We start from the raw sequence: 27112 nt of genomic DNA on the forward strand, positions 1-27112 counted from the left end.
TGTTAGACCTGACAGCCTTAGGGTGGTCACCCCTAACTTTTTGCCTGCCTCCCTCCACTTTTTGGACACTGTTTTTGGTGGCTTTTAGACTCTGTGCACTTTACCACTGCTAACCAGTACTAAAGTGCATATGCTCTCTCCCTCAAAACATGGTAACCTTGAATCATACCTGATTGGACTATTTAATTTCTTATAAGTCCCTAGTACTGTGCACTCTATGTGCCTAGGGCCTGTAGATTAAATGCTACTAGTGGGCCAGCAGCACTGGTTGTGCCAACCACTCAAGTAGCCCCTTTTCCTTGTCTCAGGCCTGCCACTGCAAGGCCAGTGTGTGCAGTTTCACTGTCACCTCGACTTGACATTTAAAAGTACTTGCCAAGCCTAAACCTCCCCTTTCTCCACATATAAGTCACCTCTAATGTGTGCCCTAGGTAACCCCTAGAGCAGGGTGCTGTGTGGGTGAAAGGCAGGACATGTACCTGTGTAGTTTACATGTCCTGGTAGTGTAAAACTCCTAAATTCGTTTTTACACTACTGTGAGGCCTGCTCCCTTCAAAGGCTAACATTGGGGCTGCCCTCATACAGTATTGAAGTGGTAGCTGCTGATCTGAAAGGAGTAGGAAGGTCATATTTAGTATGGCCAGAATGGTAATATAAAATCTTGCTGACTGGTGAAGTTGGATTTAATATTACTATTCTAGAAATGCCACTTTTAGAAAGTGAGCATTTCTTTGCACTTAAATCTTTCTGTGCCTTACAATCCACGTCTGGCTGGGCTTAGTTGACAGCTCCTTGTGCATTCACTCAGACACACCCCAAACACAGGGTACTCAGCCTCACTTGCATACATCTGCATTTTGAATGGGTCTTCCTGGGCTGGGAGGGTGGAGGGCCTGCTCTCACACAAAGGACTGCCACCCCCCCTACTGGGACCCTGGCAGACAGGATTGAACTGAAAGGGGACCTGGTGCACTTCTTAGCCACTCTTTGAAGTCTCCCCCACTTCAAAGGCACATTTGGGTATAAAACAGGGCCTCTGCCCTACCTCATCAGGCACTTGCTGGAGAAGAAACCTGAACCAGAACCTGCATCCTGCCAAGAAGAACTGCCTGGCTGCCTAAAGGACTCACCTGACTGCTTTCTACAAAGGACTGCTGCCTTGCTGTTGCACTGCTGCCTTGCTGAACTCTTGTCTGGCTGTAAAAGTGCTCTCCAAGGGCTTGGATAGAGCTTGCCTCCTGTTCCCTGACGTCTCAGGACCAAAAAGACTTCTCTTTTTCACTTGGACGCTTCGTGCGCCAAACTTTTCGACGCACAGCTTGCTCCGTGGCGAGAAAAACACCGCACACCGACGCTGATCGACGCAACGCCTTTGGGACGACCGGAACTTCGATGCACGGCCTCGCAAGGACAACGCCGCCCGACCTCCAGAGGAGAAATCGACGCAACGCCTGCCGTGAGAGCGAAACTTCGACGCACAGCCCCGTAGAACGACGCGCAGCCGGTAAACAAGCAGGAGAATCCACGCACAGACCCGGGACATCTGGTAATCCCCGCGATCCACAGAAAGAGACTGTCCGCGCGCCGGAAAACGACGCATGACTTCCCCGCGTGAAAAATAACGACGCAAGTCCGTGTGTGCTGGGGAGAAATCGACACACACACCCTTTTTCCACGTATCTCTTCTTCTGTGGCCCTCTGAGGAGATTTTCCATTCCAAACCAGGTACTTTGTGCTTGAAAGAGACTTTGTTTGCTTTTTAAAGACTTAAGACACTTTATATCACTTTTCTGTGATATCTCTACAAATTCACATTGCAACTTTATTCGTTTTGACCTACAATTATCTTGATAAATATTATATATATTTTTCTAAACACTGTGTGGTGTATTTTTGTGGTGCTATATGGAGGTATGGTATGATTTATTGCACAAATACTTTACACATTGCTTTCTAAGTTAAGCCTGACTGCTCGTGCCAAGCTACCAGAGGGTGGGCACAGGATAATCTTGGATTGTGTGTGACTTACCCTGACTAGAGTGAGGGCTTTTGCTTGGACAGGGGGTAACCTGACTGCCAACCAAAAACCCAATTTCTAACACTTATATTTCCAGAAACCATCCTCCCTACTATGCAGAAGGATAACATTTGAGTTGTCATCAACTAGAAATTACGTGGTCTAAATGCCACTCCAAATAAGAGTACAGAACACAGTCCTCTTCTAGGAGAGGAGTTGCGGGCCTCTGGCTAGATCTCTAACCTCTGAACCCCGGAATTGGGTTCTAATCACAAATTCGTGGCCTATGCATAAAGGCATTTTGAAGTACTTAAAGTAATACTCTTGTAGTACTCATACTTACGTGCCTTTGTGAATTGACCCGAAAACATATAAAATAGGATTACCCCAGGAATGTCCATACAGGATTAGTACAAATAGAAAAGACTGACATTTTCCTTATAGGGAGCTGGAAGTTTCAGGGTGATTCGCAAAGGCGTGTAACTATGTAAAAGTGCACTCCGCACGTCCTACCACTAGAAAGCTATGTGATTCGGCTCCTTAGTAGGGCTGCACAACATATCCTCAAATCAGCGTCTAAGTGGTTGAACCAGTATTAACATTAGTGACAGCTATTTATCCAACATTAGAAAGATGTCTGAACATTTTAGGCGATAGCTAACAGAAACGGCTCATCAAAGCGCTTTTCTTTTCAGAACAAAAAAGGCTGCTATGCACAACTGTAATAATAATTGAAGGGTATGCGATATTATCGGACCATCGCTCAGTAGTAGCTCTGTGGCTGCAGATGAATACAAGAAATGCTTGTAATCCTCCAGCGGGTTTATCTATCATTTTCTGATCATGTTTCTCTTTATGAACCAAAACTAGAGTGTTACAGATCACCATTTTTAATAGTTAACCAAACTTTGTGTGCACAATGGTTATTTCCTTGTAGCTTGCACTTTAAAGGTGTGTAACATACTAAAAATAACTATAGAAAGTTATGTCCCAATTACATATTTCTACACTTCCCATCACATCTTGATTGCTGTAATCTGATTTTTCTTTTTTTACATTTTTTATTGGAGTTTCGTAAATATATAACGTTTGCATAATGTGCATACATGTAAATATACAAAGACCTACAATTCAGCAACATCAAAACCTACAACGTTACTCTTTGATACTTTTGCCGATGTGGTCCTATGCAGCCCTCAGTGGCACAGGCCCACACGGACATGTTGAGTAGTTCTATCTGTACTTTGAAGATCACAACATACAGCCGACCAGGTCACATCACTATCTCTGTAAAGATGGACCTGAGCAGAGGTATTATGTTGTCATAATCAGCCACCAGTTATTTTTAGGTTGAGCCTAGACAGCACGCATGCGCTGTCTGCAAGACCTGTTGGAATGAGTAAAGGACTTTGTTCTCGCCTGCTGGTGCATGCCGCTTACCATAGGTTGAAGGCAGTGTCGCTCTTGTTTTGCTGCCTCCTAACTGGTTTGGCAGCCGATACCTCACTTCCTGTTCTTGGCTGAGGATCACCAGCCAAGTACAGTTTAATTACACCTGGATTGTTTTTCTGTAGTTTGGACAGAATATTTTTTTGTTTCCCCTGCCTCTTGTTTTGTCAGTAAGCACTCGTGTTTACACATGCAGTTAATTTTCTCGTTTGCTCTTTACTTGGTCCTTACTTTGCATAATCGTTAATTACATGTAGTTGTGTCTTGTGTGTGTTTGTTTTGTAAATTTTTTGTGGCCTTGTATAGCATTTAATAAACCCCACTATTAAATCGTCAACAGCAGCTCTCCCTGCATAGGGAGAGCTGATACCACATTATTCACTGCACTAGGGGATTCTCGCCCCATAATGCTTTGCAGACATTCCTTTTACATCACATTTTTGCCCATAACCCAGACTGTGTTGGTCCTAGGATAATGGGACCACCACCAAAACATTCATAACAATGTGTCCATTCTGTCCCGGCCATTTTCCGGGACACACTAGGTTAGAAGGGGACCAAAAAACATAACCTCTTCCAGCATTCAGTATATATTTAAACTCTATTATAGTTGTGGCTTTTGTTTTTACAGCTGAGTGGAGTTTGTATTATAAGGTCCTTGTTTGTAACACTATTCTCACAGCCCTGCAAAGGTGTAATGCATTTTGATTCAGATTTAAGAGAGCCTTGTGCCACTTTAGCGTTGCCTTATTTCGTTGACACTAAGGTGTTTTTTTCTCTGCACCATATTTACAAAGTCAATGCATGCATTATGCCATTTTGTAACCCTATTTTGTTGACACCAAGGTGTTTTTTTCTCTGCGCCATATTTACAAAGTCAATGCATGCATTATGCCATTTTGTAACCCTTTGCGCTACATTATGCCTGCTCCAGGCATAATGTATGCAAAGGGGTCATTTCCCCATTAGGGAGGGCCAAAAAAATAACACAAAGAAATTTCTTTGTGTCATTTTTATCGGCACTTTTAGCGCCTTCTCAGAGTAGGCGTTAAAAGGGGGCATACCAAAATTTTGGTGCTAACCCTGAACAGTACATCAAAAATGTTGATGCTATTGTCCCCTACCCTGTGCCATGGTGCGCTGTATCTTACACAGGGACATCCAGCCATGACCAGTGGTACTGCACCTTCAGCTGTTGATTCAATAGGGACATCTAGCCATGAACAGTGGTAGTGCTGCACAGGGACATCTAGCCACGACCAGTGGTACTGCACCTTCTGCTATTGACTCTACAGGGACATCTAGTAATGATCTGCGGCACTGCACCCTTGTGCCGCTGACTCCACAGTTAAATAATATTTAAAAGGTCTGCTAGGCCTGAAAAAGTGTAATACACTATGCCCTTAGGGGGCTGATTATAAGGTTACACTGCATTGTTCTTTGTCATTCTTTTTTATGTGATTATGCCCTCTAGGGGCTGACTATATGGTTACATGACCATGTTTCTTCCAAATGCTATTTTTAATGTGGTGCTCTGTAGGGGCTGTTCGGACGATTGCAGTCTAATGCCAAGTGTATGTTGGAATGTACAAGCATTTATTTCTGACAAAGTTTTATTGTGCTGCATGGCTAAATATTTATAGGGTCCTGAAGGCGAGATTGTCATTATCATTTACAACACCAACACTTCTAAATCTCACTAATGCGAGATTGTATTGTATTGACAATGCTAGTTTTGTTATCCACCCACCCATTGCCTCTCTAGCTTAGAATGTAACTGTCACATTCCCTTCCCTTGCAGAGGTTCAGGATGGAACTAGTCATAAGTAGACGTCTTGTCTCAAACTATGTGCTAATTCCTGCTGAGATGGGGATGTAGGCCTATGAAAAAACAAGAACAGAAACAAAAACATATCTCTATCCTGTGTCTTTGCCCGTCCACCAGTGGCCGACATAAGGGTGCTCTAAATATTCTATAAATATCTGAACTGACAGCCCTTCCTCATGTCCCTCCTAGTAACTGGTCCCTCCAGCACTCAGGATCATCGTTAAAGTTCCAGTGCACCCTTGCGTTCTGGGACTCACCTCCCTATGGGTTGATTGTCAGAAAGGACATTCATCAGTTGGGGTGTGTGTCTGGGCGGTCTGCAGTGTAGGAGTCGTGTGGTCTGCGGTGCTAGGGCCAGTACGGTATATGAATGGTCCCTAGACATTCTTGAAGTCTGAAGAAGGTCCTGTATCTTTTATATGCTTTTTTCGCAAGTGGCCAATGAGAACATTTCCTTTGTCCATTCTAGATGCGTGGGCAAAATTGGGGCATGCATGAAATTACATAATTTCACTACCCTGTGTTTTGGTACGAGGTATCATGAAGTATGGCTAATTTTGCAGATTTGATAATGGGGCTGAGAGTAGTATTATCAATTATACATCATATATTTGTCCAGTAGCCATGAAGCCATGGACAGGACCATACTATATGGCACACATCTAATTTTGACTGTGTGCATCTGAAGCAACAATCAGCTGGGCAAGTCTTCCACTCTTCGACTTGGATGGGGTCCAGTACCAGTCATGGAGCATTTTAAAGTATGCATAATTCATTTTGGCCTTTCACAGTACTCATCATAGTGTTTCATCAGTTCTGCTCAATCTTCATCTGTATATTATCCAACCTCACTTGCCAGTGCATCTTAGTTCCAGTTTGCTTACCTAAAGAGTATGCAGCATCAATAAGGGTCTGACAGAGGTTGGTGACTTAGTAAGCAGGTGTTTCTGGATTGGGAAGTCTTGAAGGGGGACCAAAGACAGTCCCAGCACTTCTATCATGCAGTGTTGTATTGCGCTATAGCACCATGTGTGTGAGTTGGGCAGGATATATTCTCTACAGAATGCAGGAATCGTTTTAACGGTCACCTCCCTTCTTATCCCACATCCATCCCATACTATCCAACTAACCTTCGTTCTTCCAATCTATATTCTCAAATTTGACTATCACAGTGCCCCTGATGCATGATCTCATTCATCCCTAGTAACCTGTTGAAGATTCTCCAGGCCAGCCACATAGCCTTCCTTGGTGGCAGGCATGCATCTGCAGTTAGGATTTTCTCTGCATATAGAATACCCAGTCCGGGCTAAGCTTTCACAAACTAGCAGTCCATCAGTACCCATTCAGACTGTCCCATACAGTCGACCAATAAATGTACTAGTTGTGACGAATGTTGAGCTAGATAGTAAATGTACATGTCCGGCAACTGGAACCCCCCACTTGTATGTGCATATAATTTTTAAGACTTATGATGGACATCCTTCTTACCCAAACAGCATTTTTATTTATTTGTTAAGTGCCCAAAAGAGGCTTTTGTGAATAGGGATAGGCAGTATGCTGAAGACACAAAGTGAGGGGCATTCACCATTTTTATGACTTGGGTGTGTCCCCAGACCGACAACTGTAAGGAAGACTATCTGAGAAACTGTTATCAGTTTTAGACAGTAACGGTTGTAGGGTGTCTGTGACCATATTGTCTGGTCCCCTGTTGAATAGAATGCTCAGGTATTTTAGTCTAGCATTCTTCTCAGTGAAACTCAAAGCATTTTCTGCATGTCTATGTGGCTTTTCACCCCAGGTAATCCTTTATCCAGGAAAGACAGAGAAGGCATCTGTCAGGGACCTGAGAGCAGGAATGGATGTTGCTGGATCAGAATTGCTAAGGAGGAGATTATCTGCATAAAGAATGATGTTGAAAATCTCAACCAAAGTGAATACACACTTAATACTGTCATGTTGCCTGATGGCTGTCCCTTACAGCTCTAGCGTGAGAGGAAAGAAGGGAGGATAATGGATAACCCTGCTGTGTCCCACTGTGGATGGAGAAGACATTGGTGCGTGTATTAACCACCACAGTCAATTTGCACAGTAGGCTTTTAATACATCCATTACACTTTGGCCAAAATGTCTGGGCCTATTCCATCATTTGAATCAAGTACCCAGATTCAACACAGTTGAAAGCCTTTTAAGCATCATTGAACAGTAAGATCTTATCGTCTGTGTCATGTCGTACCTACCACAGCAAATTAGTCAATGTCTGCATGTGGATTCTGGCTGACTGGTGCAGAACAGATCCTACCAGCAATTGATGAATTAGACTTGGATGACTTACTTTAACTAGGACTTTCATGTCTGTGTTAAGGAGTGAAATTGGGCGGTAGTTGGTACCCTGTGTATGGTCCTTGTTGGCCTTCAAGATGAGACTTAAGATAGGTTTATTATACTCAGGAGGGAATCCACCTTTTTCTTTCTCAAAGACCTTGTGGAAGATGGAGTCACTATTTGCTTATTTGCAGAATTCAATTGGATCCCCATGGTGCCTTATTATAGGGCATATCAGAGATAGCTGTAGAAACCTATTCTTCTTATGCTATTTCCCCCTCTAACAGTTGCCTGCCTGCCTCTGAAAGAGTCAGGAGGTGGACACTTGCCAGGAATTTTACTTCACTTTGATTGTTGTCAGTGGTTTCAAAACAGTAGAGTGCATGCAAAAAATGACACAATATATTTGCCACGTCTGTACCGTGTGTGTAATCAGTTGGCATCTCAGGTCCTTAACTGCTGGTATAGCAAGTTGATCTTCCCATTGTCAATGCTGTGCCACCAGCAACCTGCCCACCTTCTCTCCTTGATCACAGTGCCACAGCTTTAGGTGGAGCAGGTGTATTCCCCCTTAAGTGTAAAGTTCATGTTTAACTCGAGTTTTGCTCTCTTTAGATGAAGCGGGACCGAAGAGGAGGGGTGAGCGGTGTGTCTTTTTGACAAGTCTCACATCTCAAGTTCTTGTCACTCCTGTTTTGCCAGGTAATTTTGCTTACTTAGAGCAGAGTCTCTCATTAAGACACCCCACAGGACAGCCTTGCCAGCTTCCCAAAGGACACCTGCTGGGGTAACTGATGCCTCATTTTGACCAGGTAATACCTGATCTTCTTTTTGGTCAAGTATTTCCATTAAGTACCATTAAATTCGTAAGTGATTTGGGTGTGTGTGGTTCACCATAATACAAATGAAACAAGTTTAATCACAATTAGTAATATAACAGGATCGTATGTGGGTTTGGATGCACCAAGTTGGGGCTGTACTTTAAGAAATATGGATGAGGGAAGGAGGAAGAAGCAATGTAAAATTCCATAGTAGTACTAGCTTTGATCATGTATTCATCAAATTGTAGATTCCTACTATAAAGTGTGGGCCATATTTATGACCTGGTGTGCATCATGTTTACACCATGCAATGTAGTACATGTGCGATGCAAACCATAAGTGAGATTTATGAAGCCACCCAAGGCCACCTTGTGTGGCCCTGAGTGGCTTCATAAATCTTGAGTAATGAAACTCCGTACAAATCAATGTGCACCAGGAAGGTGTTTCCATGGGTGTTAGGTGGTTGTTCCCATGCAACATCCATGGACTTTGATGCATTCACAGATTTACCAGAAGTGGTAGACCTGGAAATGTGCCAAGAACTTACACCTCCCTAATTGAGGCGCAACAAGGAGAATTATTTTTAGTTATCCTCATTTTTTATCCTTTCTATGGGTGCTGTAGACTGCAGCACACATAGAAAGAGGAATTTGCTGGATTTTGTCAATGAAACGCCTCTCTAACGCTGAATAAGGCAAAACCTTGATTTCTGCTGTATTGCCTTACTCCGTATTTTTGAAGCCACTCAAAGCCCACACAAAGTGGCTTTGATTAAACTTCAAAAATATGTCTGAGTGGTTTGCGCTACACATGTACCATATTGCGTGGTTCAAGCATGGCACTAACCCTTCATAAATATGCCCCTGAGTGAATCTTTTCTAAGATTCAAAGTTGTTTCAGCAGTCCATAGTTAGTGGTTTGTTGAAACTCTCCTCGATCTCTAGATGCCATTGGAAAATGGTCACAGCCTCTACTATCCTGAGAACCTCCGATGCAGGGATATTGGGCACATGAACGTGAACCATTGCATGTCTAACTATGTTCAAAAATGACAAAGTTCAGTTCCAGACCTGGACCCACGAAAAGTGATCTAGGCATCTATCAATGTTTAAAAGTATAAGTACCTTTTTATGCTTCAATGCAAGGATGTTGGGCTCACTCCCTCCATGCTGGTTGCCCCTTGGCATAGAGTCCCTGGTAATAGTAGGTGTTCTAGTCCTCTCGGAGATCAGGAGACACTACTGTAAGCTTTTGAAATGATAGTCATACAAATGGTGATGGCCGATAATACTTGGGCCCATAGTTATACTTTTTTAGTGCCGCATTTGCGTCATTTTTTGATGCAAAAGCGGCGCAAACTTACAAAATACAATTGTATTTTGTAAGTTTGCGCCATTTTGGCATCTAAAAGCGGCGCAAATGCGGCACTAAAAAGTATAAATATGTGCCTTGATGTTTTACCGGTTCATACTAATTCCACAGTTCTAGAAATGACACATCAGTTATGTATCTTTTGAATAATTACCGTCTGATAGGATACACGCCCCACTGCTGGAAATCGAATAAAATAAAGCACGTGGTATTAAATATTAAGCAATAACCAAATTACAACAAAAGGCATAAGTCTTTGAATGTAGGTACTTCAAATGTGCACTTCTTGAGTATCCTTATTTTGGCCAATTGTAATATCTGATAATACAGTTCTTTTAGACTTTAATGATAGTAAACATGCTTATTAATATATCAACCGCTGCAAAAAAACTATGGTGTCGATTTAGGCCTTAGCGGATGGGTCAAGGTCAGCAGTGATACGGGTCTCTGACTCCCTTGGCGAAGGACAAGTGCTGCAATATAGAGAGATTTCCAGCTACGTGGCTGGGATCTCTCTGCCTTCAGGTATCAGAGAACGTGCTATGGAAGGATGAAAGGCAATTACCTAGTGCCCATAGAAAAACTGACAGCAAATCTAGTCTAAAAGAATGCCAAAAATACTGGTAGAACATGCACAAAGTTAGATATTTTACCCACCTTCGCAATTAATACATTGCCTTTCTTTTCAGCATAGTAGAGTATGTCATTGATCTCGTCAGAGCCCTTAATCACTATATTGACAAACGTAAAGATATATATATATATATTTATATATATATATATGTATGTATATATTGTTCCTCTGATAGGCCATACTCTTTGATAATCCACGGAGAACAGCATGTGAATCGTTGGTGGAACCAGCTTTAGGGAAGAAAGTCTTTTTATGTACCATTGGATATCCTGTATAGGTAAATAGTCATATGCTGCGGTTTCTTCCTCCACCTCGCCCTGATATATTGTCTAACTTCTCTGCGAAAAGCAACCTAATGTGACATACATTCAAGGGGAGATGTATTTAACCTCTGTAGCTTCCACAAAGGATTGAAGCAAAATCCCATAAAGAGACAAGACATTACAAAACAGATATATGCAATGTATTCAATGGGGGTGTCAGAAAATTGAGACCTTTTTAACAACGCAATTTCAATCTGCGGCACATGTGAGCACTGCAGTATCAATGATGCATGTTAGGTTATCGCTTTCTGTAATCCTATTTACCCATTTTCTTAGAAGACAAAGGCTAACTAAGGCCAACTTAAACTGGCCTTTTAAAGCTGCATGAAATCTGTCCGATTACCCAGTAACAGCAGAGAACGAAGGAGAATCACTGTTTTTCCAAGGAAGTGTTGCATCTGAAAAGGTTAATGTGAATAGGTTTATTATTTAGGAAGTACAAGCAATCACAGATAAAGGTGGTAGATGGGAATATTTGGAATCAGAGAACGTAACTGTTAGACCTATTGTATTGACAGTAACCACCTACAAAGCCAACAAAATATTTTAGATCTGGAGAGAGTGCACATTTTCTTTTTTGGGTTGTATTTCTTTATTAAAGACTGTACAAGCAAAAATCAAGAACACGAATATTAGCATATTGCTCCAATCATTTTCAACTTGTTATAGACCACTGTACTTTACATAGACCCAAAACGTTTACAAAAATGAAGAGAACCAAAACCGTGCGAACATATAACATGACCAGGGTCAGACAATCGGTAAGCATGAGTTCAGCACCAAGAACTGTGTGCAATAGTACAGTGTCACCAATGGTTCAACATAAGCAATCTTATAGTTGTGGAAAGGTATGGCCATGCCTCCAATCGTGTCCCTATGTCAATATTCACAAGCGATCCAGAGTATTGTGTCCTTCCCCACCTTAGTTAAATTAAATTTCGCCCACCTGCTCCCCCACCCCTACAATTCCCGCTGTGGGTGGTAGCAAGGGGAACGTCATGGAGGGGGGTTGCTAGTGGAGATGCCTATGGGAGGGGATGAATGACTCACGTATAACCCGGAATCCATAGGAAATAGGCAATTGACTAAGGAGAGAGATTGAGACCAGAGAAGGAGCCAGTCCCAGAGGTCTAAAGAAGCGGGTCCATAAACATGCTGAGAGGATCGAGAAGAGGAGAATTTGTGATGTGGTAGCTTGACCCATCGTCCTGTCAAGAACACACTGGGGAATATTGAGGTGTTTAAGGTGCCCCCACATATTAAGTAGATTATTAGGGCAATATGAATCATGTTAATAGAAGGGTGTGAGGAGTCAGTGCGTGGTTTGGAGCCGCAAAAATAGGAAACATCTGATGTGCTACTCTACTGAACGAGGGTTAGTTTTGAGCTGTAAGGTAGAGGAGCCAATAATTGAAAGGAGGATACAACAATAAGGACACAACATTGGTGAGAGAAGAGAAAGGGGGAAGTAATAAAAAGTAAATAATAAGCTGAGAGTGCACGTTTTCATTCTATTCACAGCAGAAGACATTTTGAGATACTACACTCATACATGATATATAACGTGCCTGATGGTAAGAGCAAGATTATCCATTATCGAGACAGAGGTGTATGCTGAGGTAGCAATATAAACTGGATAAAGAAAATTATCAAATGGAATCCACATTCCCTCTTGCCCTCTACTCTCTCGTGCACTGTAGCTTGCTCACTCACTCTTACTCACAGTACATGAAAGCTTCACTGATAAAGCGAGGTAAGTGTGCAAGAACAGTAGTCACAAGTGCCCTGAATGTGTCAGCTTTCACAGGCTCTAAAATCAAAATATTTGTAGAGGCAATGAGCATGCATCAAAGGTCAATTGAGTTTTTATGCTGCGCAGTTAACGACATTACTACTTCGTAATAGCACTATATAAAGAAACATTAAATGAATGCATCAAAATATAATCCGAGCTCAAACTAAGCTCGTAGGTGGCAGTAGGTGTTAACAGTGTATAAGTAGACTCCATCTCTTTGCTAAATGTTCAGTTACTACCTCGCGTGCAGGGTAAACTCGTTAGGCACACTGCCACTGCCCTCCCTATTACAAATGGATGAGAATATTAGCGCCTTATCATGAACTCCGAATACCTCAGATGGTAGCTATGCCAGAAGGACCATATAAGAAGGACTGTGTTTTCAGATGTGTAAAAGCCTGTCGCAAACAGCCATATTAATTGTGTCCTTGTTGTGACGTCAAGGCTGATCAAGGTGACTACATATCAGACCTCGCTCTCAGAATCTAATCACTCTCAGGAATGCATATATTGTACTTTCTGTTCAGGAAATGTTACTCAATGTGACCTAATGTAGTACAGTATCTCTATGCAACATTCCTGATGGATTTAATATGAAAAGCATTATAATACGCCAGCCTCGTGATGATCAGAACCCACGTTAAACAAACATACGCTAATGTTTAGAAAAGTGCAATGCTGTTATTGTACAAGTGCAGGTTTGTGTACTTTTCCGTTTTTGGCATTTACGTTCTTCGCAGGCTCTACTGTTTAATCTTCCTGTACTCCCAGTGCATTTGACCTAATGTAAGCAAAAAAAAACATGCCCCAAATAGCAACACAGGTTTTGCACTTTTGTTTGTTGTGATCAAAATATGTCGATACTTTGAGAGCTAGAAGAATAGAATTTTGTATCCACCTCCAGAGTTTGTGTGGCTTTTCCGTGCACATGGCTCGATACTCACGAGTGAAAGTTATGTTAAATTACACTAAATTGCACTTTGAGAAACTCGGGAATCTCAGCATTTTTTTATAACGTCGACAGCCCTGCTCTTAATCCCTGACCTTGAGATCATTGCCAAGGATCAGAGCTGACTGGCAAGTTTCCTTTACAGAAGATCCTGCAGAGCTATTTTTATTTAAAAAAAAATCTTTGTTCCTCAAAGGTAAAACTTTGCTTATCATTTTATGCCTTGTAGGGGACCAGCATGGAGCAGCAAGTGACAGAATCCAGCATGGATGAGGGGAACATAACAGCAGGCTTCAGTACCCAAGGTAAGCCCTAGACTTACTGACATTGAAGTGACTGTTTTGAGATGCTTCAACCTACACTAGAATAGACCTCCTGCCGCACACCTTCAACTTCAGCAAGAACTATTTTGACTGGCGTCATTTTTTTTTCTACATTCTCTCTCTAGCTGTCATATTTATTGCTACAGTTTTAAGAACTGTGCAAGCAGAGCTATCCTATCAACTATGCACCATTGTCAGGCACTGAAGAAAAAAGAAACGCTGTGTCCTTTTATACGGATGTCTCTGTTCCTTCTTCCTTACCTCGACTCAGACGCAGAAATGCTCTTATATTGGATCTGTAGAGGTTTGTTGTTTTTGTAAGGTTGAGCAGCCAAGTTCCCCTGGCGTAGACACCCATTCAGGTGATATTATGCTAACCCAGAGTTGCCATCTTTTCCAAAAGTTTCTTGCCCAAGTCTTTCTGTTGCTGTAATTCTGACTGGAACTCTTCTTACATGTGTTAACACAACTTAACTCCTATTATTCTGCTGCATCTGCGGCAATACTGGTGAGTTTGTACATATATTTAGGGATCTGTTGATCTTCCATAGCCAGCTTTCATGACCTATACTTGAAGGAGAGAGACAGAGCGAGATAGAGGGGCAGACCGACCAGTGCATTTACCTTAGTTTTCCTACAACTTAAATATACAAATGTTGCCTTCCAATTTGTTGATTCCGCAAGAGGAGAGGCGAGAACATTAAAAATTATGTTCCTTAAGCTGAATGTAAGATACTCATATTTAAAATAGATAATAGATTTCTCAACTTGCCTGCCATTTTAGTAAACCTGCGTTTTTAAAATTAACTCTTTGTATTAGCGCAGAACAGTTGAACAAAAGAGGATGTTCTTGTATGTTCTTAAATGTGGTATCACTACTTCCCTTCTCACCCTTATTTACCCTATCTTTTCCCTTTCACTTGCAAATGATTATCAATGAGCTGCTTTGTCTAATCTAATCATGAAAGCATTTCACATAAAAGGAGGAATGAGTGACTTAAAATCCTGTCAACCCAACTGTCCCCAGTTTCGCAGATGTGGTGGATTCACACCACACTCTCTAACCTGACCTACTTGGGAGCTATAGTAAAATTTGCATAAATTACCTGTTATTCATTGAGCACCACCTCTTCGGCTCTGGGAAATTGCTAGCAGCAAAGTAATACAGAAGGTTGTCACACAAGATGTAGTAACTAAATAAGCACATTCATTAAAGCATCCTTAGTCTGAAATTTGAAGTTCAATGCCAATCCCACTACACTGTCCCCACCAAGGCCCATATCTCCAGTTCCCCAAGGATGGCCATCAGGCTCCCATGTAAAGATGTAACAAAACTAAACAGAATGGGGCAGGTCATTTGTGGAATACAGTTCTGGGTAAGTTTTCACATACTCATACACCTTTTACAATATCCATGAATGCATAGAAAAGAGCTAAAAGGTGTCACCCTGAGACTGTTCATAGAACTTCTATTTACAGATTTATGCACAAGTTTGAAGATTGACAAAAGTAACACAGACCTCATGTTCTTCAAAGCTAACCAGTAGGCATTGAGAAACATGTACTGGACATCCATCAGCAGCAATAACCACTGAAATATCCACATAGCCTAGATGCAGAGCTTATTGTAAGATTCAGTAGCAAACTCGTGATCAACAACTTCACCATATGAAAACTCATTAATCAGGTTAGCAACAAAGGGCACTTCTACAAACTTAAAAGTACCAAAGTGCTGCTTCATAACCGTGAACTATTCACAGTGGCATAGCAGACCGAGTGCTCATCTTTGAGATTTGCCTCCTAAGGTTCTTCTTGCTACCACTGATCACCAGTATAATTTTGACAGAAAACATTGAAATTGATTCCTTCTAAAAGGCCATGGCCTTCTTATCAATTACTCATTGTAGATACCTCAACAATTTCTAACCTGGTAGAACTCGAAGCAACACTCTCACACATAGTTCACTTTGCTGTCACATCAATCTCAAGGAACCATACAGAGGACTGCAACAGCGTCTGCTAACTCCAGAATCTCTGCTTGAGCCCAACGTGCCAGTAGATATTAGACATAAACATTCTAACCCCATCAACATCTAGATAGGCCAAAAGCACACCGTGATTACTCATGCCCAACCCTCCATAAATAGGTGCTACTTTGTTGGTCCAACAGAAACATTGTTGTAAGTAAACTCAATTGTCATGCTTCAAAAGTGACTTTCCCCAGGATTCATAATGATCTATAGGAATAAAGAAGCCAAGAGAGGGATTGGGTTATCTCTATGTCATACTGCTGAGCTATCTTGCTTGAAAGCTATCTATGCCCCATATCCACTCTTTATGTATATAGTCATGGTATTCACAATTTACCCAAATGCCACACTCATTTCAGCAGTGATCTGTCACTGTCCAAAATACATGTAGGCAGCCGTGAATGAATCTGTAGTGCAGGCCATCCGTATGCAGAGCGTAGATGGGAAAATCCTGTTCATGAGTAATTTATGTGCAATTGTGTCATTTGATAGTTCTAAGCATAGACATTTTAGGAAAAACAAAGGAATGGGCTTGATTCTAATAGTGAACAATTCCAACTTTAAAGAGTGCTCACACACAGAATAGAATTCTCAAGCATTTATTTATAGCCAAAGGTCAGACACCTTTCTTGTCACACTACAGCTCTCACACGTATGCTACTGCCCTAAGAAATGGAGCACAAGAAGGAGGGGTGCTGCATTGAGCAATAGATCTCCCACACATTAAAGAAGAAAAGGCATGGACGCCTTCAAGAAATGTAATGAACTGTATAATGCTAACCAGGTTGCCCACAAGGAGTGAATTACTAACCCCATTGCAAGGGTTCGAAGGAACCCAAATCTTAGGCTCTTTAACGTGAAGAATCAATGGATTCATTTTATAAAATGAAATTCATTGCATTTAAATATTTTCACTAGGGTGTGGCTGTATTTCGTTCTTTTATTACATGAATTGTCATTTAATGAAAACATTTACCCATGTCCCCTTCAGATTTTCACCATGCAGCATAACAAGGCGTGCAATAGTTTTCGCACCTCTATTCCTTTAGGATACTGTCAGTTTCAAACAATCTCAATAATATGTTGAGTACATAAAAGTAAAACAATATCGTTAATAGTAACATTACAGAAAATCCACACATCCCTACACGTCTAAATCCCTTAATTTACTAATTTCACTGGTGAATAAAGGCAGATTATATGTGTGTATCTTGACTGTTGGGATAAAAACTAGATAAAGGGCTGCAAGAAGCTTGATACTGCATAAGTGATGATGGTGGAAAGTATTATGGGGCATATTTAAGAGCTCCTAGTGCCACCGGAGTATCACTTTTTGTGACCATCCGGTGGAGCCAAGCACTGCTCCATATTTACAAGGAGGTGTAAAGCCATTATTTGTGCGTTATGCCTCCTTGTAAATATGAGCCGCTCTGACGCAGTTTTCAGTGTCAGAGGGGTGTGCAATGGCTGTTCCTGTCCGCGTTCCATTGCAACACCCATTACTTTTGATGCTGTCTCAATATTTATGAGTTGTCATAAACCTGAGGCAGCGCCAAAAACTGATGCGACCCAAGAGGTGGCGTTACCATGGCAAAACAAGGAGGAATGCTTTTATTCCTCCTCGGTTTTTGCTTTTTCTATGTGTGCTGCGTTCTGCAGCATACATAGAAGAGACAAGATGCCATGGACGATTGTTTACGTGCAGGAAGCGACACATTCCTGCACATAAACAATCTATCCCCTCAACGCAGACACCCTTGCACTATGGTGCAAGGATGCCGGGGTTGGCGCTATGAAGCTTAATTCAGTGCCAGCGCATGGGGGAATGCAGGGGTGCACCGTATTCCTCTAAATACGGCGCACCCCTGCATTTCAAAAGTGGCACAGTGCTGCTATTTTTGTCACAGCACCGCGCTGCACCACTTCAGAATAAATCTGGGCCTTTGTGCATTGTGAGTTTGAGTACAACTGGAAAGAACGGTCATTTCAGAGTCAAATGTTGTACGCAATTCTTTTTGTACTAAACTAGTGATTGTGTTCTGTAATATGCGTTGTTCTATGCATGATTTTATCAGTGTTATTTTTTCTACTAACAGGACCATTCATTAATTATAAGTAAACTTGATTACTTTCGTACTGGTGCAGTATTTGCGACCAGTAAAGCTTTAACCAGTATTGTAGAACGGGCGATTTACAATTTGACAATAACGTTTACATTTTATTTGTCAAGCGTACATATTGCACAGCTCTTTATACATTTGATATCCTTTTAACATGATACATCTCTTCTACAGCTTCTGTGGACAGCACATCATTCCTCATCTCTGAAATTGCCGATATCCCCGACCATACCTGCTCATCCGAAGACCTTCGTTCGCTGGAGGTTCAGGGATCGCTGCGTTCTGGAGACTTTTCTCCATACAACACAATCCGCACAGCTAACACTGACGCCAGCTGTACCAGCCTTGAGCACGGCATCCGTTGTGGGTTCCACAGGAATAATTCACAGTGGTCACCTGGGGATGATGATGGGTTATCAAGCATAGTCTCGGTGGACAGGACCCAAGCGCAGGACTATGATAGCTCCACTCAAGCCAGAGCCCCAGACTGCTTGTCTGGACGTTGCAGTGCATTGGAGAAAGAACCACAGAGTTCAGTGAGAGATAGCACGGACTCCCCATCGTTAAAACCTACAAAAACACGTTGTAGTGCCTTCAGCCAGTCTACATCACACTTCCAGCCATCTCCCAGTAGCATTCCTGCGAACACTCCATCGCATTCTGGCTGCTGTGAGAGTTCTCTCAGGCACAAACATGTCAGAAAGTACAGACTGGCTAACATAGTTCGATCTACAAGTGACCCAGTTTCCTGTTCCTCCAGCAGAGCAGGTAAATGTGACCAAGTAAAATACTGTGCCTTGGGAAATACTTTCACAAAGTGATCATTATAACATATCTACGTTAAAGCTAGTAGATTTTGGTCATGAAAACAGTCCTGGTGATATGAACGTAAAGCGGGTGTGAATTCAACCATTTTTATGTCACACACACAGTAAAGGCCCTTGATATATTTGTTCTCAAATTATGCGTTTGTATGATTGAGCCAACCTGACCCTGCAGTGCAACAGACCACTTTAAATGGTGGTGAAACAGGAACTACATATAGCCCCTCATTCCAACCCTGGCGGTCTATGACCGCCAGGGGGGATGTCGTCGGAAGCACCGCCAACAGGCTGGCGGTGCTTCAATGGGCATTCCGACAGCCGCGGTCACCCAGCCGGGTCCGGCGGTTTCCCGCCGGATTTCCCCCGGCTGAGAGAATCCTCCATGGCGGCGCTGCAAGCAGCGCTGCCATGGGGATTCCGACCCCCTTCCCGCCAGCCTGTTCCTGGCGGTTTTTACCGCCAGGAACAGGATGGCGGGAACGGGTGTCGTGGGGCCCCTGGGGACCCCTGCACTGCCCATGCCACTGGCATGGGCAGTGCAGGGGCCCCCTAACAGGGCCCCAGCATGATTTTTGAAAATCGCAACGGGTGCAACTGCACCCGTCGCACCCCTGCAACACCGCCGGCTCCATTCGGAGCCGGCTTCTGTGTTGCAGGGCCTTTCCCGCTGGGCCGGCAGGCGCTCCCTTGGCGGGCGCCCGCCGACCCAGTGGGATAGTCTGAATGGCCTCCGCGGTCTTTTGACCGCGGATCGGCCAATTGGCGGTTTCCGCTTGGCGGGCGGAGACCGCCGCCCGCCAATATTGGAATGACCCCCATAGTGAATTGTGGATCGAGATGGGAAAGTCTGAGATGTAAGGGGAATGCTATTAGTGTCATACAGATGTTTTGCTCCCTGAGTGCTGTTTTGAGCATTCTGTGGAAAACAACAGACATCTACAGCTTTTTTGCAAGGTGTTTTTGCCTTATTGAAATAATCTGCATCTGCAGGGACGAAAATAGAATAGTGTTACCATGAGATCGAATGTAATTTGATGAACATGCAGGCAACTGTATGCAGGAAAACTTTTATTTTTAAAAAGGAAGGATTCTTAGAAGACCATTGATTGTGTTGAAGTGGGAAAGGAAGTCCATGGTATAAAAATAAGGTTGGAAATGTCTGATTCTGTGGGGAAGGGTTGATTAACACCATACTTTTCGGGCTTTATTCAGTTGATCCATGTAGGAGAGGTGGTTAGATAAGTGGAAACCAAAAAATATGACACAGGGCAAGAAGCAAGGAGAAAAATACAATGAAGAAAATACACGTTGGGCAACCATTCTTTGATCTGAGTCTGAAGTGTGCTTTTATTCTTTTGGTTGGATTTGGCTGGACTGAGCTTTCATTAGATGACTGCCATCGAGGTTTGGGTGATGCCAGGCAAGTTCAGCAGCACTGTATATCACTACGCAGTGACACTTTGAGATATACTTGCAGGTCTTCATCATATTGAGAGAGAGTTGATTTGTTTGGTGAGAGGTGCTCCATGGGTTATGCAAATCGTATAGTGCTGCAGATGTCCATACACATTAACAGAGGTTGGAGTAGGGCCTGATGATCAATGTTATAAAAAACAAGCAACTTGTGCAGGAGACCTTTGAAATTGAGTCTTATTTCTCTATCTTCGTAGGAGCATTGTTGACTACCTTTTTAGTTTCTGTTGTAGAGCTGCAAATTATGGCATTTCAGTGGTAGGCCTAAGGCAATGGGTGGCATTTGATGTGCTTTCGGAGGTTTGTGGCTACATCTCACTCATGAATTTTCTCTAAGAAGGGGAGGTGGGTCATGGGTGATAAAATGTTGGTCAAAATCTAGGATAGCTTTCTACAGAAAGGGAAGGGTTTGTTTTAGCGTAGAGTGTGGGTTAATGTTAGTTGTGAGTGAGGAGACTATGGGGGTCATTCTGACCTCCGCGGGCGGCGGAAGCCGCCCGCCTGGCGAGAACCACCAGAAGACCGTACCGCGGTTGAAAGACCGCGGCGGTCATTCTGAGTTTCCCGCTGGGCTGGCGGGCGACCGCCAGAAGGCCGCCCGCCAGCCCAGCGGGAAACCCCCTTCCATGAGGATGCCGGCTCCGAATGGAGCCGGCGGAGTGGAAGGGGTGCGACGGGTGCAGTTGCACCCGTCGCGATTTTCTTGGTGGGGCCCTGTTAGGGGGCCCCACGACAACCGTTACCGCCAGCAAGGTCCTGGCGGTCAAAACCGCCAGAGCCAGGCTGGCGGTAAGGGGGTCAGAATCCCCATGGCGGCGCTGCCTGCAGCGCCGCCATGGAGGATTCCCTTGGGCAGCGGGAAACCGGCAGGACACCGCCGGTTTCCCGTTTCTGACCGCGGCTGTACCGCCGCGGTCAGAATGCCCATGGGAGCACCGCCAGCCTGTTGGCGGTGCTCCCGCGGTCGTTGGCCCTGGCGGTCCAGGACCGCCAGGGTCAGAATGACCCCCTATGTGCATTATAGGGGTGACAGTGCTGGGATAAAGTATTATTTATGATTATGAGTGTTGGGAAGCTGTTTCTGTTACAGTTACGAAGTATATAGCTTTCTGATTCAAGATTAATTGCTCGGATGTTGGAAGTGGGTTCATGAGAGAATGAGGCTCAGTGGCATGATAGTGGAAGTGTGTACTAGGTGTTCGATGGGCAGAGGGTTAGGACTGACGCAAGATGTGAAGGACTTTTCATGGGAATTTGCTCCAGCTATTGGCCAAGGTGTGGTGTGTTTGTCTTTCAGCTGTCCAGTGTGTAGCAAATGCAAGATGGTCTGCTATGGTGTAAAAAGGAATGTTGAGCGTGGTAGTGAGTTCACTTGTGTCAATTCTGGTGGTTAGAAATTATATGAGACCTTGTTGAAGTGAATTGACAGCGAAGTTCTTGAATGATCATGCATTGGTTTGTGTGTCTGTTTTGGCTGACCTTTATGCAAGGGCCTCTGAAAAGGTAAATTGAATCATCAGCCCAACTAAAAGGGATTCAGTATTGACGGGTATAATATGTCAGATGAACGAGATGGCAAGTTTACATGAGATGTAGTGCACAGGTGAAATCCAGGAAGGTGCAAAAATGTAAAAATATAAAGTACATGTTATTAGTGCCGACAGTGGTTAATGAGGATGTGAATTCAGAACTTCTGTGCAAAAAAATGTTTCTTATTTCCCCGAGATCAGTAGATGAAGAAAAAAAAGACAGGCTGAGTAAGAGCTGTGTAAATAGACAGTCATTTAGATGAAAAGATAGACCCCAAGGTTAATGTTGTAAACTGCTGAGTGGATTTCTATATGAAATTTAGACTACCAACATATTTGTGACAGGTAACTGTAATTGTGGAGGCATGAGTCACATGCTGGGGAAAGATTCAGCATGACGTAGGGTGAGCCACATGTCTGTGATGGATAGAGTGCCTAATTTGATGTTACTGCTGTGTCTGTTTCACGATAATGTATGACACATAGGGGCACAGAATGCAAAGGATGTTCTGGTGATATGGCTTTAGATGGTGATTTTATCATGTGAACAGGTAATGAAGTACTGTATGCTGAGTGCAGTGGTTCTGGCATTAGGCCTATTCTAGCCCTAACAGACCCATCTATGAGTGGTCCTTTGTCCAGGAATTATGCTCCACATCATATTTTTTTCTACTGAGAGGATACATTCTGATTTATTTTCTGTAGTGTTTGTTTTCTAGCCGGTGATCCTGTTTAAATGTTACCAAAAAACTGGGAGAAATGTACCAGCTCATCAGGGACATTGCTATTTTGTTTGTCTTTCACGAACAAGCATCCACTTATTTTTCAAAAGCAAATGAAAAATACAGACGAGTCGACCATGTCACATGGTATGACAGGACAGGCAGCAGCTTTGCCAAAGTCCTCCTGTTTTTCGATGGAAGCCGTTTCGGGGAGCATTTCCTACTGTACAGGCAGGGAACCCAAAGTAGGGTGTGTGAGGTGGGCCTTACTAAATGTATACTACTATACTTGCTAACTAAATGTGGGACCTATGCACACATGATTTTCAAGATAAATCAAAGGCTTTAATGAGACTGATGTTTCCCCTTATGCAAAATACTAATTGCCGTAGCAGAATGCTCATTGTGTCCAGGTTTCCCAAGCACTGTAAATTCGCAATATCCACAAAGACGAGGTAAATTGAGGAAAACTGAATTAGGAGTATTCACAGTGACGGAGTATTTACATTTCATTGTTTTCATTCTAATTTTTGCATTGGCCCTGATGTGTAAACCATCATTGCAGTGACAGTCCCTGCATGTGGCCAAGTAGGTACGTGCCATCGTATTGCCATGTGCCACTTATGCCCCTATATGCTTGAAGGATATTTGAATTGGCATTTTGCACATCTGCCCTAGTTTGTAATGGTCCTTGCAATGTCCGTTCTTTTCTCCTGCCCTCCGTCACCTACAGCCCATGGTACTGTCTGGGTGCTTCAGATACAAGCTCAGCCTCGGCCCCTGTAGTAGGTAGGGGGACCAGGATCCATCATAATGTGCACGCTGACATCATCACTGTTAATGACATTGCCTACTCGCGATTTTTGCTTTCTAACCCTTCTGCAATTTCTGCAAGCACCCGTCTTGTAAGCTCGTCTACAGCATATTTTCATGCACATGTGTATTCGCCATGGAATGAATCTCAGGGCATACAAGATTTCAACAACACCAGTGCAGTCGAATCTCTCTATTTCAACTCTGTGAAATGGTGCAGATTTTTGGCGGATTCTTCACCTGATACACCAAGAGCTAGTAAGGCAGTGGCTGGACTATGACAGACAGCCAAGCAGTGAGCATTGGACTGGCCCGCAGCTCGTGGGGAATGAGCTACAGCTGCTTGTATTACTCCAGCCGCAACCTTCGTTGCTCTGAAAGCAGCAGTCACCCCCCAGTTTATTGGTTAGTCTTCCATTCCCTTTATCTTATACACTTCCACAGAGGGGCATTGCATGGACTCAAGTTACCTAACTGGGTCCTCAATAGCTGCATATCATGTACCTTTCTATACATGCCGAATTTAAAGCTCTGAGGTACCGTCCCTCGAGTGCTTTCAACAGAAAAGGTACATAAATAAAGGCATAGATAAATAAAGGATTGCAACTGTAAGTCAATCGCTCTGTTGATCTAGTAAACTTCACATCACACGATCCTAAGTTCTTATTGATTTCTTACACATCTACACGTCCAAATATAAGATCAAATGGAGGCGAAGATACAACAAGCACTGCCATTATTAGCCCAGGTGCAAGAACTTACTATTTAAATATTAAGACTTAACTGCTTTAGAGGTAAGAACTGTGAATGGCCTTTGATGCCTGCTTTAATTTCCCATAATGACAATGGTTTCACACAAATGTGAATTTCCTCTTATTAATATAAACTTGTGAATAGTTGCTTTCTGAGTATAGTTATGGTGTCCGGTGTATCTGTAAGAATTACAGTGCTTGCTTCATTGCTTTCTGTACTGTCATGCAGTGCAATGTGGAACAGTACCAATGACCGAGATATGGCATCCATTAACTTACACTTCCTGCTGAGCCCCAAAACCCACCTTCAACATATGTGGTTACCCAGGACTAATTCAATAGAAAGTCCTAATGTGTACTCCCTGGTTTATGGGGATAGTGCTATTGCTTTATTTGTAAAATAATGAGTTCGGATCTTCAAATCTCTGATCAGAATCCCACAGCCGGTGCTATTAAAAGTCTATGCCCGAATATGTAGAAACCACCTCCTGCATCTTTAATCCACCACCAGACGCACCCTGCCTCTTTATCTTTCTCTTGCAGGTTCCCGCTTTCTCCCTTTGTGATAGTATTCTGTCTTTTCCTTTCTCCTTCTTTACCCAGTGTACCGGTGCTGCTCGGTGTCTGTCCTGATGAAGCCATCCACGTTCAGATTTATGGCCTGATATAGATTTCGGGGTATAGGTTACTATGTCACAACGTTGATGGATATCCTGTCTTCCTATTTCCTATGCGATTTACATTTCGACAGACGAGATATCTGTTACCGCTGTGACAAAGTGACTCGTCCACTGAAATCTAAATCAGGCCCTTAGACTCCTTCAAAGGGTTAAACCAGCAAGTTGAGACTGACCTGCAATTCAACGTTGATGCCTGCTGCATCAGCGGTGATCCTGGTCTACAGTTGTTCTCCAAGTAGAAAGTTGGCAAAAGTTTCCCACTTCTTGCAGTTTGGTGGACTGGAAAAGTACCTGCCAAGGGTTCAGAACCTGGGGGCTCCACTTGGAGGCTAGGACTTACTCCAATATAAGGCAGTGGCAGGGTCTAGGCCAGATCCAGTTGGTAATGGTAAGCTGGGCAGTGTCAGAGAAAGTCCTCTGGAAGCTTATGCCATGTAGCTCAAAGAGGTCAGCCAACTAAACCTTGGAGTCACTTTTGGGGGCCCTGCGTTTAATGCAAGCAGGTCCAGTCTTCTTTCAGTCCTCAGGCAGCAGGATAGCCCTTCTTCAGATCTTCACAGATCAAGGAGTGTTCTGAGGAGAGGTATGTGGGGGCCACCTTTATGTCCAGGGACAGCATGTGGGTGGAAGGCAGGTTTGTGCCCACTGCTAAACCAGTTCTATCCAGTTCCTTCTCTTGCATAGGGTTTGTTGCCAGCCTGACTAGAGACAAAATAGGGATGCAAGCCTAGGTGTAAGACTAATTTGCCAATAACTAGGCCTGGGCGGAGTGCCCGGAGTTGCACTACGAAGAACTCCGCAAACTGTAAAAAAAACTCTGCCACACTATGCAGAGTTCCACAAGCGGGTGGAGATCTCCTTTGCACCCATTCACATTGCCTTTGACATCAAATGCAACGTGAAGTTCGTACTCATATTCAAAATCATGTGTGAACAGCACCATGCGGTTCGCATGGGCGCGGCCAACTTGTTTTTCACTCTGTTTATGGTGGTGGGCCTGTTTTTTTCATCCCACATCTGTTTAATCCTGCACCTATATACTTAATCTAGCCCTATTTTTTAGCTATTGTATTAGTGTGTCTTTTTGTGTCTGATTATTTTTAACTCGTTTACATTTCTTTCATGTTTTTGTGATGTGGCTATATATTTTTGTCTATTTTTTCCCTTATTTCTTCCTTCCTTCTCCTCCTATTTCTTTTCTTCTCTTCACCCTACTCCAACCAGCTCCATGACAGAGCATGGGAACAGCAGCGGCCTACTTTGTGGGCGGTGGCACTGTCAAGGGGTGCAGCCTCAGCCCATCTTTAGCAAGGAGTAGGTTGCAGCACAGTTTTTTTTATGCGCAGCGCCACACTCCCTCCATGCTGGCAGAAGGGAGCAGTTACACCCTGTGGGAGTATCTGATGCGTTGGGCTAGGAAGTGCCGGTGTGTCAGGTCCACCACCCAGGTCCACCGCACCACCCAACAGCTGATGCACCACTGGATGGATATAATTAACTGCGAGCCAGACCTGTTGGACCTGGAAGGTGTTGAGATTCTGGGGCTTGGTGAGTATTATATTTTGATTGTGTTTGTGTTCTACAATGCTAACATTTTTCCAAATAGCATGCAGCTTCCACTCAGAAGTAAGGTACATTTAGTTTATGTTAAGAATATTATTTATTATGTGATCCAGTTAGAGCTAAGGAGTGGCTCATCATCATACTCATAGGCACTCGCTTTGGATGATTATTTAAGAAGCCATTGCAATGCAGACTCCTCTTTCCTCCTTAGTGAGTTAGTGATATCAGTGAGTTAACGTTCTCTGTGACGTTATGTAGCTCGTACACTCCCAGGCAATTTCACAGTGATGAGAGTATACATGCATTGCAAACAAGCATTTGCAATGCAATGAGTCTCACATGTGCTCGACTTAGAGCTATGTTGTAAAGTCCTAACCAGATTTTTATTGTCACATAAAATGAAAATGAAAAGTAATACAGCTCTCCATAAACAAGCTGATTTAAATCACCATTAGTGTGAAGGAGCACACAAAGTGAAACAGAAGTTTGCTCGCATTCAAACTGTCAGAGTCACCAGATCCTCGGGGTCTGTGCACGTTCCCAACACTTCCACCACAAGACAGCTCCAATACTCTGATTAGATTTATCACAGAGTCTAGGAGAGTCCAAGTGGGGAAAAGGGGATTAGGACGGGAACAGCTGGGAAGGAGACCTGTAGGAAGCAAAAGGTTAAAACACAACATCAAAATTACATCTCATGAATTCAGTACCATGCTACAACTCTAAGCTTCGTCTTTTCCAAAAAACATGAACAACCCTAGAATAGTCCTAAAA

General features: G+C 43.2%; 1 protein-coding gene across 1 annotated transcript in view; it reads left to right on the plus strand.

Annotated features, from left to right (window-relative positions):
* Window positions 1-27112, plus strand: part of ENTREP2 (endosomal transmembrane epsin interactor 2) — a 1414698-nt gene that overhangs the window by 1236645 nt on the left and 150941 nt on the right. Inside the window, exons 8-9 of the mRNA XM_069222382.1 lie at window positions 13739-13814; window positions 18157-18750. Of these exons, the coding sequence (XP_069078483.1) occupies window positions 13739-13814; window positions 18157-18750 (670 nt within the window). The remainder of the gene's footprint in view (window positions 1-13738; window positions 13815-18156; window positions 18751-27112) is intronic.

Source organism: Pleurodeles waltl, chromosome 3_1, assembly GCF_031143425.1.
Source record: "Pleurodeles waltl isolate 20211129_DDA chromosome 3_1, aPleWal1.hap1.20221129, whole genome shotgun sequence".
Taxonomy (NCBI): domain Eukaryota; kingdom Metazoa; phylum Chordata; class Amphibia; order Caudata; family Salamandridae; genus Pleurodeles; species Pleurodeles waltl.